At 40.4% G+C, this 12,140-nt stretch overlaps 2 protein-coding genes and 1 long non-coding RNA gene across 3 annotated transcripts; 2 read left to right on the forward strand and 1 right to left on the reverse strand.

Moving 5' to 3' along the window:
* Window positions 1-9: 9 nt before the first annotated feature.
* LOC137136921 (uncharacterized) lies at window positions 10-7,566 on the forward strand. The gene is made up of 3 exons (XR_010915650.1): window positions 10-85; window positions 1,053-1,155; window positions 6,792-7,566. It is a non-coding gene; the product is annotated as an uncharacterized lncRNA (long non-coding RNA).
* gprin3a (GPRIN family member 3a) lies at window positions 987-5,820 on the reverse strand. The gene is made up of 2 exons (XM_067522712.1): window positions 3,901-5,820; window positions 987-3,189 (listed from the first exon to the last, which is right to left on the reverse strand). The coding sequence occupies exons 1-2, from the start codon at window positions 5,567-5,569 to the stop codon at window positions 1,973-1,975; spliced, it is 2,886 nt and encodes a 961-aa protein (XP_067378813.1). The 5' UTR covers window positions 5,570-5,820; the 3' UTR covers window positions 987-1,972.
* A 15-nt stretch (window positions 7,567-7,581) lies between the features above and the next one.
* Window positions 7,582-12,095, forward strand: LOC137136917 (toll-like receptor 13). The gene is made up of 4 exons (XM_067522713.1): window positions 7,582-7,910; window positions 8,520-11,032; window positions 11,126-11,243; window positions 11,333-12,095. Exons 2-4 carry the CDS (start codon window positions 8,557-8,559, stop codon window positions 11,574-11,576), a joined length of 2,838 nt encoding a protein of 945 aa, XP_067378814.1. The 5' UTR covers window positions 7,582-7,910; window positions 8,520-8,556; the 3' UTR covers window positions 11,577-12,095.
* The last annotated feature ends 45 nt before the right edge of the window (window positions 12,096-12,140 follow it).

Here is a 12,140-nt window from a genome sequence, read left to right on the forward strand (position 1 = left end):
GTGGAGAGGGTGCGTTTGGTTTTTTGGCGCCAATCCAGGTTCAAGTGAGGGTCTGTGTAGACGCTGCTTCTCCTCACTGCTGACCGTGAGTTGGATTTTAATTTTAATAAAAGCAGGAGACAGTCAAACACGTTTAAAGCAGTCTCTAGTTCCTGAATTTATGCCTGTAAAATGTATTTATTTCGTTTTAATAACAGGGTAAAAGTTGGGACATACCAAACCCCTGCTTAGAGAGTATTAACACATGGTGTTAGCATTTCAGAAAATAAATATGATCTTCGTGGGGAACCAAAGGTACCAAATACCTGCTATGGTGGAGCTTACTTTAGGACAACACTCCTGCTCCACTTACTTAAAAGTAAAAGTAGAATTTCACACTATAAACATTCTCCACTAACTTCATGTAAACATCTCGCTTTCAAAAGATGCTTTGTCAGATATTCAATTATGCCAAGCATCATTATGCCAAGTAAAAGTGTTAAAAGATCACTTTCAACTTCCTTCTAATATATCATAGTATTCGCTAATTTCTGATTCCTGTGAGAGTAAATTGACAAAGCAACACATTTTAAAATGACACTTGGATTTAACTGTCTTAAATTCTGTCTTAAATGTCTTAAACTTTCTTAATTCTCGAAGTGATTTATTAGAATTATTCATTCATAAACTCTCAAACGTATTGAGCAATGAAAAGAAACTTATTTGTTTTTTGCAGTTATTGTTATATGATGGGGATAAAACTAAGCTCCGCACACAAAAAGTTTAATTGGTCTTCTTGAAAACATGCAAAAATTTTAGTGACTGGGTCTCAGACGCTAGAGCAGTCGTCCACCTATCGTGGGGTTGGTGAGTTAATTCCTGGCTCCTTCTATTACATGACCCTATGAACCCCAAGTTAGTTGCTTCCAGTGGGTGCAGGTCAGCTGAAGCTTCCCCATCAATATTTGAGTGGAAATGATTTATACATAATATCTATTTGAGTGCAGAGTTAATAAAACATGGCGTACAGAATGTTAACACAAGAATGACTTTAATGTCTCTGAATAATTCAGAGAAGCGATCTAGTGCTTCAACAACATGACTCAACTACAGGAGGAAGAGAAAGAAAGTGGAGAAGAATGATCATAAAGAGATGACAGAAAAGGAAGAAATGAGGTAAGAGTTCATTCTCAAACATGATTTTTGTTGAAATGTCATAAAGCAAAGAAAAAGATTTTTTTTTTGTGTTGTGTATGTGTTGTGTGCCGTCACACAGCAGAAGAAGTTTTCAGCCACTGCAGTGATTAACGTTCAATGACATTGGTGTGGTGACCTGGAAAGGGACAAGGGAAAGAAACCCAAAGAAAATTAAAAAAAACAAAGGCAAAAAAAAAAAATAGTGTGAATAAAAAAGATAGTAAAAGGAAAGACAATATAAGAAAAGATGCACCAGGAAAAAAACTAATAAAACACAGAAAAGAAAAGTCCAAAAAGGAAAAGACGTGTAAAAAAGATAACAGAAAACAGGTAGGGAGCAGAAAAATTTAAAAATGAAAATGAAAAAAAGGACAGAAAATAAAGAGTCATGAAAGGACAGGACAAAACAGATAAAATGGAACAAGGCAAAGGTAATTAAACATAAAGGAAGTAAAGAGACATGCTGTGAAGAAAACAGTTCCACCCTTTCACGGCTTTCTGCATTTTCGAGTGCTTGAGTGCTTTGTGCTTTGTGCTTTGTGCTTCTTGCTTTGGATGAAATATTTACCGCCAGTGAAGAGAAGAGGGCGGCTGTCGACTCGGCTCCACTTCAACAACCAGTGCTGCTTAAAACTCAACTTGAAACTGAAACACTGCTGTTCCCAAGACAGGAGGAAGTACACAGTGCACAGTGGTTGATATACACGTATTATTACTTAATTTAAATATGTACGAATAATACTTTTTGTGGAATTATAATGTCCCTATAGTGTAGACCGATCCTTCTGGGCTTATCTCATTCTGACACAGCAGGCGCCTTTCTGCAGCATCCCAGAATCCCTCCTCTCCTCTTCCTCCTCTTCTTCATCTTATATGCTCTAAGGCTGCTGTCAAAGCACATGGACTTCCTCAGAGTCCTGATGCGCTTCTCCTGCTCCCGAATCTTGGACTCCAGGTGGGACTGAATGGCTGTCCCCAGAGACTCCAGGTCCACCGTGGCTCCGTATACCTCCCATGTCAACCCCTGTTCATCCCATACCACGTCCTTTGGCTTCACCTGCTCCTTCTCTTTCTTTGGTTCTCTTACATCTTTGTTATCTCTTTTTACCTGCTCTTCCCCCTCAAGCTTCCAGATGCTCTCAGTGCTCTTGTTTGTACAGAGACAGGCAGGGAGGGAACTCGCCTTGTCAGCAGAGGGAAGTGTTGACTGGCTGCGCAGCTCGATGTCGATCGTGCAGACATGCTGGTAAGGTGGCTGACCAGGGGACATGCAGGTCAGTGGGGGAACTGTTGGCGACATTAGACCACCTGACTTACAACTGGGAGAGCAAATCATGGAGGAGCTGGGAGCCTCCAGGTGGAGGCTGGGGCTTGTCGAAGCCGAGCGCTCGACCACCTGTACCTCCACCTGCACGCCCACCTCTCTATGAATTCGAATCCTCTCGCTGGTGTCCGTCATGGTCGCTTTTTCCCTGACTCTCTTATTGCTCACTGAATGAGGACGAGGATGGAGGGGCAGCGAAGAACACACCACACCATCCCCTTCTTTACCCCTCTCCTGCTTCTTCTTCTCTCCTTTCTTGCCTTCTACTCCAACTGGCTTTAGCAATGGGATGTTGCTACCAGTGGTAATAGCACTCGCATCTCTCTGTTGACCTGGTTTTCTCAATGATGTGCCTGTTCCCCTCCTGGTATCTCCTGGTGACCACCCTGCTTTCTCAGACACATAGACACCTTGCACGGTTTTCTGGGATGTGTCCAGTCCTAAAGCTTTCATTTTAGTCTCAGGTAATTTCAAATGTTCTTCCTCGATGGCAGGTTGTGTCTTAGTGATTGAGTCAAAGGTAAGACCCCGGGTCAGGCCAATTTTATGAGATGTGTTGCTGGGGGTTGTTTCCACAGCAACAGCTGCTGCAGGCTCTGATGTACACTCTCCCTTTGTAGTAAGGGTGGTTCTCGTTTTGGGGCTGGAGGTGGCCAGAGGAACTAGAGAGCCTGAAATTACACATGGACCTACAAACAAAAAACCAACAATAGCAAACATATGACTGGCAAGTAAAAAGTGTAATTTAAAAACATCTGTAATCCAAATTTTGTTCCCCAAAGCATGGTATTCTAATTTCCAATAACGCAACTCAGTAGTGCCATTTATTAAATCCTTCCTGCCTGATAAATGTTCCCTTCTTTAAAACTTGAGGTACACTAAGTAAAATCTACTTGTATTTTTTTTTTATTTTTGTCCTTTTGGCTTATCCCGTGAGTTCAGGGTCGCCAGAGCGGATCATTGTCCGCATGTTGATTTGGCACAGTTTTTATGTCAGATACCCTTCCTGGCGTAACCCTGACCAATTTCTACTGGGCTTGGACCAGCACTGCACAGCTGGGGAGGGGAATGGGCTGTTAGGGGTTCAGTGACTTGCCCAGAGACACTTCGACATATAGCCAGGGCCAGGGATCAAACCACGGACCCTGTGGTCCGTGGATAACTGCCTTTACCAACTGAGCTACAGCTGCCCCATTAAAAAAAATCTACTTCGATACTTTGGAGAAAATGCCATCCACCAAATTCACCATGAAATTTAGTTTAATTCCCCTGGAAAAATTAGGAAGTCGGAGTTAAGATAATATTTTTAGAATAAATATTACCCAAGTTATCCTTAGCTGAAAATCAGCATGTGTCAGTTATGGAACACTGCTACATTTTAACTGTGTGCAGATATTTACCTGGAGCAGAACCAGGACTTCTCAGGCCCTCACTGCTTGATCCAGATAGACTACACCTAAGACTTTTAACAGGACCAGACCCAGGACTTTTACTTGCTGAGCTGGGTCTAGAAGAGAGCTCCAAAGACGAAGACAAATCTGCCAGAGATGACTTGGAACTGGATTGAACTGGTCCAGACTTATAGGAATCTGGTTCTCTAGGATCTGGGCTGGGTTTAGCACTGGAACCTGTAGCCTTGAGTATGTTGTCATTGCTTCCTGAGAGACCAGTCCTAGAGGATAATCCAACAGGTTCCACATTGGAGCCAGAGCCTATCAGAGCAGGTTTGGAAGTTGAATGGGTGGGACTACATTTGGAATTGGAAAGAACATCAGAAGTTAAGCCGAGATTAGAGCCAGGCAGGAGATTGAAACTAGCTAAAGGACTTTTATGATCAAGGTTATCCTTTGACGTGCTAGATTTATAAACCACAAGTGTCTTAGAATCCAGTCTGGTTTTGTCAGCTTTAATCTTAGCGGCAGTTTTAGAATTGAGACTATCTTTGGAACCCATCCCATGTTTAGAATCAGTTCTAGCTGTGGAATTAGAGCTAGTTTTAGAGTCCAGGCTATCCTTTGACCCCAAACTGGTTTTGGAAGCAGAACTACTTTTAGAATCAAGACTATCTCTGGACCCTATTGTAGTTTTAGAGCCAGGACAGGCTTTTGAATCAGTTCCAGATTGAGAATCCAGGCTGTCCTTGTTCACCGTCATTGCCTTGGAGTTTGAACTGGATTTGAAACTTGTTTTGGACCCAAAACCAGCATTTAAGTCTTTACTATGGAGATTCTCCCTGGAGGCTGATCTGGTAGCTTTGTTCTGCTTCTCTGATGGTTTGGGACTTAGAGAACTCTGCTGAAGACTCTTGGCACTGAGCAGTGCCGTTTTCAGCCCTTGATTTTGCCATTTTAGACCAATATCAAAATCCTGCAGACTTGAGTCATGGCTGACTGGTTCATTTGACCTCATAGCTGTGTTTGCTGAAACCGGTTTTGTCGTTTTGGCTGCCAGTGTAATGTTTGCATCTTCTTGTTGAACTTGAATTTTTGGTTTTACTGGTAAGTGAAGTGTTTGTGGTGATTGTTTCTCAAGACTCATGTCTCGTCCACCATCTCCTTTTCTTTTTGATTGCATTTTTAGATTTGTTGTTGATTTGTTCGTAGACTTTGTTGTTTCATTTGTCTGTGCACTGTTTGGTTTGGGGTTCGTGGCGGTCGCAGATTCTGTTCTTGGTATTTGTGTTTTGACTCTTTCAGTTGTTTTAGGGCTGCTAGTGATCGTTGTTTGCTCCACCCAGTGTGGCTTTGGACTCACTGCAATGTTGCTTTGTGTGTGTGTCTTTGGGCTCAGAGCTGGGGTATGTCTGAGTTTTGTGGATTTCAGTCTTTGTTCGCCCTGACTGTTCATCGGTGTTTCAGCTATTGGTGAACGAGACAAGGCTTGGATTTTGCTCTTTTGCTGTGATGGATCATCTTTTTCTCCTGATGACATCAGAGTTTTCACTGGGTTAGTTCCTTTCACCCCAGGTTTCCCATCACCCTTTTTGGGCCCTTCAGGCAATTTTGAGGTCTGAGTGAGTTTGTGGGGGTTGCTTGTTGAAGTCAGATTGAGGTTGACGTTTGATTCCATCTCCCCCAATTGGGTTCTATGTTACTGAGGGCACCTAGAAGCCCAGCCTACCCTGGAATTGTGCATTCTGATTGGACAACATCCACATGTAGAAACATTTGGGGAGGTATCCATGATGATGGAGAATAGATATCCTTTATACAATCTTGGAAGTTCAGCACCTGATTGAACACATATAGAAACAAATATTTATAAATGATGAATAAGAAAAAAATATGGTTTTAATTATCCCTTGGGGAGACTAAGTGTCACAGCAGCAAAAGGAAAGCAAAGTCAGTTTTTCATTTGAACATTTTTTTATGACTTTGAGGAAAGTTGAAAATATTTCAGCCTGAATGTTTGATAGATACAGCACTAACATGAATATTAGCATATCCTTTGATGTCATCTCAGATGAACAATCCAGATGGCAAAGAGAAAACAAATTAAAACACTAAATGTAGTTTATACTAGATAAAAATACAATTTACTGTAACTGTAACTATCTAACTATATACTAATTTAGCTAGTAATAGTTTTACAAACCTATAGAAAACTGATTTTATTTAAATGAAACGTTTGAACCATTTGTCATGTCAGCAGTAGTAGTAAAGATATAATGTCCTTTAATGCTATGCTGTAATATGATAGATGGTAAAACATGCAATACTATGGCTTATATGGAAAAATTCAGAATATATTTTACCCGGCTATTTAATTTTATGTAATTTATTTGGCAATTCTGACCTTTTCCGACTGCTGTTTTCAGTCAAACCAAAGAATTCTCTTGGGATCCGAATTCGCTCATTTGCTCTGCTGTGTCTGACACATCAACCTTCAAGACTAGATATGTAAAACACCTAATGCAAAGTCTTGCATTGCCTGAAACAAAGGCACAAGATAAAAAAATTCTGTCTTCTGCACAAATTCTAAAGCCATAAAGGACAAAGTGTGATTTCCAGCAAAATTACATCAGACTATTTAACTTAACTATGACGCTGGCAGCAATGTACCTATTGATTACCATAGTTTGTTTAACAAAATTAATTTTGTTAAACATTAAATATAATTTTGCATTAAATACTTAAAATGACGTTTATAAGATAACTATAATAGCAAACATAATTTACAGTAAAAACAAAAAATCAGCCGAAAGTCAGCTTCCGCTGGAATATTACAGCATTTTTAAGTCACTGCCTTTTCATTAATCCCCTCCCCCCTCGGTCTCTACATACCTGTTCAGAGACCACGGACACCAGCATCGGTCAGTTGCCAGTAGTTCCCACCACGATGTCTGAAGACCACCGCCTTTGAAGGGGAACACTTCAGCTGCTCCCTCATTTGGTCCTCCTCTGCGTTTCACCAAAAATTATGAATAAATAAAGGGAGAAAAAAGAAGGAGGAGAGAGAGAGACGCTGAGGACTGCTGTCATGGTTAAGATGCATTTTCTCTTTTTTAAATATAAAGTTCTGTGGTGTAAACTGTGTTATTTTGGCATCTTTTAAGGCTTCAAGCTCACAGAGGGAACAAACAAAGCAGTTGCTGGAGCAAATGTCCTAATGAATGGTTTACCTATGAACAATGTACAGCCCTGGGATTGGCTGGGAGTCATCAGACCACTTAAAAGTAAAAGAAAAAAAAAGAATGAGCATCCCACCACATGTGAACGTGTTCACACCAACACTGTCCACATTATCTGTCCTATTTGTAAAAAAATAAAAATAAAAGCTTAAAAATACCTTTGAGCAGACCTGGCCTAATTGTGGCTACTATACTTGATTGTTTTAAGTTAACTTCACTCAAATACAACAAGTAAATGGGTTTATTTCCTCTAACGTTTATTTCCTCTAAAAACCTAGTAAGAAGTGCGTATTGTTAATAACTGAGTAACGTTAACTAAATAATATAAGTCAGGATTACAACTGGATTTTACAGTGTACTTTGTCTCCATTACTCACCCATCACTATCTCTTAAAGATACATAAACCCAACTAATAAACCGTTTCATTGGTTGATACTATTTCTATAATATATTGTAGTGATTAGATGTTGCAGCAAAGCTAATCAGAAGCTGTGGGCACCATCTAAAATGCTGGATAGATGCCGTATAGTAAATTGTGCCATCACTAAGTGTAAAAGTTGGCCCTTGTTGTGATGGTGATAGTTAAATTGGATGAATATGTTGTTGTAACTTCCTCTTTTTACAAAAGTTTGAGAGAAATGCTCTTCCTCTTTTCATTTTCAAACCTCTTTCCCCATATCTTTACGATTGTCACGATAGTAAAGATGAGTGGAAATACATTTTTATTTGGCTTTGGAGTCTTTCATCATAGTGACACAACTTTGGCTCGGAAAAGACGGGTAAGTTTGTCTGCATAAAAGTAAAGCATAAGTGAGACAATAACTGGGAAGATGTTGGTGGTTGGTGGTGAAAACAAATACTAGCAGTATGTCATGACATGTAGAGTAATACAGAACTAAAGGTAAAACTCTTTTATGTTCATTCTTAATTAAAAACAGCAAATAGGATATGATCAGTAAAATATACTACTTTTTATGTATTTATATAAAGTCTTTGTAGGAGTTACGCATAGGTGCATAAGAATGCACATTTTTATGTTCAAAATATATTAATTTCAAACAGTAATAAGAAAGTTGTGTTATGAAATGTGGTAGAGTAAAAGGAGAACATTTCCTTCTGAAAAACATGCTGAAGTATTGAGAGACATAGTTAAATTACAAGTATATGCACAGCGTTTGGGTAAATGTCTGTGAGCAACTTAATGAAGCTAATAGATACTTTCATTTATTATTTTGTGGTAACAACGGCTCTATAAAACGGTCTAATAATACAAACCAAAATTGTTTACCAAATTCTGAGGCATCTAATCTATGTCATGAAGATATTAGACTCGGTACTGCAAATATAAACCACAGTTTAACCCATAATATCATAATATCCACCTCCAGGTTACGGAAGAAAGACAACAGCACTGACCCAGTCAACATGCAAGGGATAGGAAGTTTACTTTTGTTCCTCTTCTCACTTCTGTCTTGTCTGCTTCATCACGATCTCTTACAGGCCTTTACACTTAAAAATTGCACAATTGTCTTCACGGAAAATGCAGATGTCACGTGGATCACTTGTCAGGGTAATGAACTCACTATTATTCCAGATGACATTCCCAGAAATGCAACATCACTAGACATCAGCTCAAATCACATTTCGAAGATCACCAGGACAGACTTAAGAGGTTTGTCAAAGGTCAAATCTGTACTGTGTCAAAATAATGTAATTTCACATATTGACGATCGAGCTTTCGCAGACTCGGCTGAGTTAGCGGTTCTCATCCTGGATGAAAATGAACTTACAACTCTGACAGACAACATGTTTCAGGGACTGTCCAAATTGCTAATGCTGTCATTGTACAACAACCATATCTCAACCATCTCCTCTCGGGCCTTTCAGTCCCTTGTCAGCATAAAGATGGTGATGCTGGGTGCTAACCAGCTTCATCAGATGTCAGATATTGCTCCGATCCTGAAGCTACCAACTTTACAGGAATTGTTCCTTGGATATAACAGATTCACCTCTTTTGAAACAGATGAACTGCATTTTAATGTCTCAAACCTCATTTTACTCCAACTAAGTATGAACCCGCTGACAAAGTTCAGCATTACAAAAGACGTCTTTCCTCACCTGCAGTCTCTGGACTTTTCCAAGTGTAGTTACGATATTGAGTGGGATGTGTCCAACAAGACCTATCTAAGGAGCCTGAGCAGGTTGTTCTTTAGTGGAGTCTATATTAGCTTTGATACATACAAAGTTATTCTGCAGACTGCAGAATCCCTACAATATCTGTCGCTGCTGTTCATCAAAGAATACATAGATCAAGGCCTCGTAGACATTGCCTGCCAAATTCCTTCTTTAAGAACCCTTGATTTGACTAACAGCAAACTTGGCATTTTAGACGACGACTTGTTACGGTCTTGTTCTCAGCTCACTGAGCTCACTTTACCTGCTAATGGCCTGTCTGAGCTCTCTGAGAATTCACTCAGATCAGTAACACAGCTCAGGTGTCTCACTTTGGACAATAACAATTTGTTTAAACTGCCACTTGCACTCAGAGGACTCGTCACACTGGAAGTCCTGGATCTCCACAACAACTTTATCAGTGAGCTCAATTGCCTGGACTTCCAGAATTTGACAAGATTAACAAGCCTTAATCTCAAACAAAATCGCATTTCGTATCTTCAAGGATGTGTTTTTCAAAATCTGAACAATTTGAACGTCCTTGACATTGGAGAAAATGCCGTTTTTACTTTTGACAATACTTTTAAAGTTAATCTGCAGAACCTTAAATCTTTAAATTTGCACAATAACATTTTTTTGCGGCTCCAACCAGGAGATTTTAGGAATCTGTCCTCCCTTGCTGTTCTGGATTTAGAATCAGACAGATATTACACTGTGTCTGATGGGGCTTTTGAAGGACTCAATAGTCTCCAAACTCTTAGTCTTTCACTAGATAATTGTGAAACAACGCATTTCAGGGACCTCTCACACTTAGAAAATCTGACACTGCATCTTACATGGAACCAGGAGGGTTCTCCACAAATCAACGAACCACCTTTCTCAAATTTACCCAACTTAAAGACGCTTATCATCAAAGCATATGACAGCTTTTATATAGAAATGTCACCAGATTTACTAAAGGGTCTGAAATCTTTAGAGTACCTCATGACTGAGAAATTCTTCAAGAAGTCGTTGCACCCTGACACTTTTAAATACACTGCCCAGCTGAAGGGTCTTCAGATAATAAACAGTGATTTGTCAGTATTAGACCCAGAAGTTTTCTGGCCAATCCCAAATCTGAAGGCGCTCGACCTCAGCAACAATGGATTCAGGTCATTGGATTTTCTGGCTCAAGCGAACCTGCCAGCACTCAGCTGGCTCAAACTCAGTAAAAACATGTTGTCCATCATCAATGAGACCATCTTCCAGTCTCTTCCTGCTTTAAAATATCTGGACCTGACTGACAATCCTTTAACGTGCGAATGCTCTAATTTGGGTTTTAACCAGTGGGTACTGACCAACACCTACACACAGGTTGTTAATGCCCACCAGTATACTTGTGCTTTTCCTGTCAGCCAACAGGGAAACAAGTTCCTAGACTTTGACATCCACTCCTGTTGGGTGGACGTTAGCTTCTTCTACTTTCTTTCAAGCTCTTGTCTTGTTGTGCTCACTGTCCTTGCTTCCTTCATATACCACTTCCTGAGGTGGCACTTAGTGTACGCCTACTACCTCTTCCTGGCTTTTCTCTACGATAAGAAGAGGAGGAAGAGAAAACCTCCCCAACAATATGATGCATTTGTCTCTTACAATGTCCACGATGAGGAGTGGGTTTACAGAGAGCTCCTTCCGATATTGGAGGGACAACAGGGCTGGAAACTCTGTCTGCACCACAGAGACTTTGAGCCAGGTACAAGCACTCCCTGTAGGTCAAAGATGTTCTGTGCTGTTAATCTGAGTTGAGATTTATGAATCATTTCTGAGGGTGACTGCTTGTCCACAGGTAAGCCCATCATAGAAAACATTACAGACGCCATCTACGGCAGCAGGAAGACCATTTGCCTGATCAGCCAGCACTACCTGCAGAGCGAGTGGTGCTCCAGGGAGATCCAGATGGCCAGGTGGGGATGTCGCCTGTTCACTGTAGATGTAATGCTCTTATCTAACTGCTTTCTAAACGGAGTGTCCATCCTGTCTGTGGCAACTGTAGCTTCCGTCTGTTTGATGAGCATGAGGACGTCCTGATATTGGTATTTCTGCAGGACATCCCTGCCCACCAGCTGTCTCCATACTACAGGATTAGAAGTCTGGTGAAGGGACGCACGTACCTGAGCTGGCAGCAGGCCAGTCAACACGCTGGGGCCTTCTGGCTGAACGTAAAGCGAGCTTTGGAGAATGCGGAAACCACCAATGAGCACCCACACGTCCTCGCGGGAAATCCAACTTACACTTAGTTACTCTGGATTTTATTCAGTCAGCAATGAAAATTTCTTCAGATGCTGCTACAAATGTATAGTGACTTTTTTGTCAATTTGGATGCTTAATGCTTAATGACTTTAATATGACATGAAAGAACACAACTGTGTTTTATTAACTAATAAATATTCTGTTTGTTTACAGTTGTGACAAAAAAACACCATTACTTTTTCAAAGTCAATTAATTATCTGTGCAAGTAATTAGTTTTATTTTAAAAACTGATTCATAGCCCTAATTTCTACAAAACCAGGTACACAAAATTATGACTCAGATTCCATCTTACCATTCATTTTTAAAACACAAAAGCTGTATTTGGGGTTCAAGACCCAACCAGACCAGCATGCTTCAACCTTGGAGAACAAAACGCTTCTAAAGAGGCACTGCACAACGGCGTTTTAACTGGCCCTTATATCAAGTATTTGAAAAAGTGATGTGAGGTGCTGAGCGCTGGTTATGTGCAATCCAGGACTGTAGTTCTCAAAATGCCCATCCATAGGATGGGAAATCTCACATAGGGAGCTATTGTTAAAACTCAAATCCA

This window comes from Channa argus, chromosome 12 (assembly GCF_033026475.1).
Source record: "Channa argus isolate prfri chromosome 12, Channa argus male v1.0, whole genome shotgun sequence".
Classification (NCBI taxonomy): Eukaryota; Metazoa; Chordata; class Actinopteri; order Anabantiformes; family Channidae; genus Channa; species Channa argus.

Coding starts and splice junctions, on each gene's coding strand:
- gprin3a (XM_067522712.1), bottom strand. CDS start 5,569: ATGGAATCAAACGTCAACCTCAATCTGACTTCAACAAGCAACCCCCAC. Junction 3,190..3,900: donor AAGTCCTGGTTCTGCTCCAG/GTAAATATCTGC, acceptor TTTTGTTTGTAG/GTCCATGTGTAATTTCAGGC.
- LOC137136917 (XM_067522713.1), top strand. CDS start 8,557: ATGCAAGGGATAGGAAGTTTACTTTTGTTCCTCTTCTCACTTCTGTCT. Junction 11,033..11,125: donor CCACAGAGACTTTGAGCCAG/GTACAAGCACTC, acceptor GCTTGTCCACAG/GTAAGCCCATCATAGAAAAC. Junction 11,244..11,332: donor AGGGAGATCCAGATGGCCAG/GTGGGGATGTCG, acceptor TGGCAACTGTAG/CTTCCGTCTGTTTGATGAGC.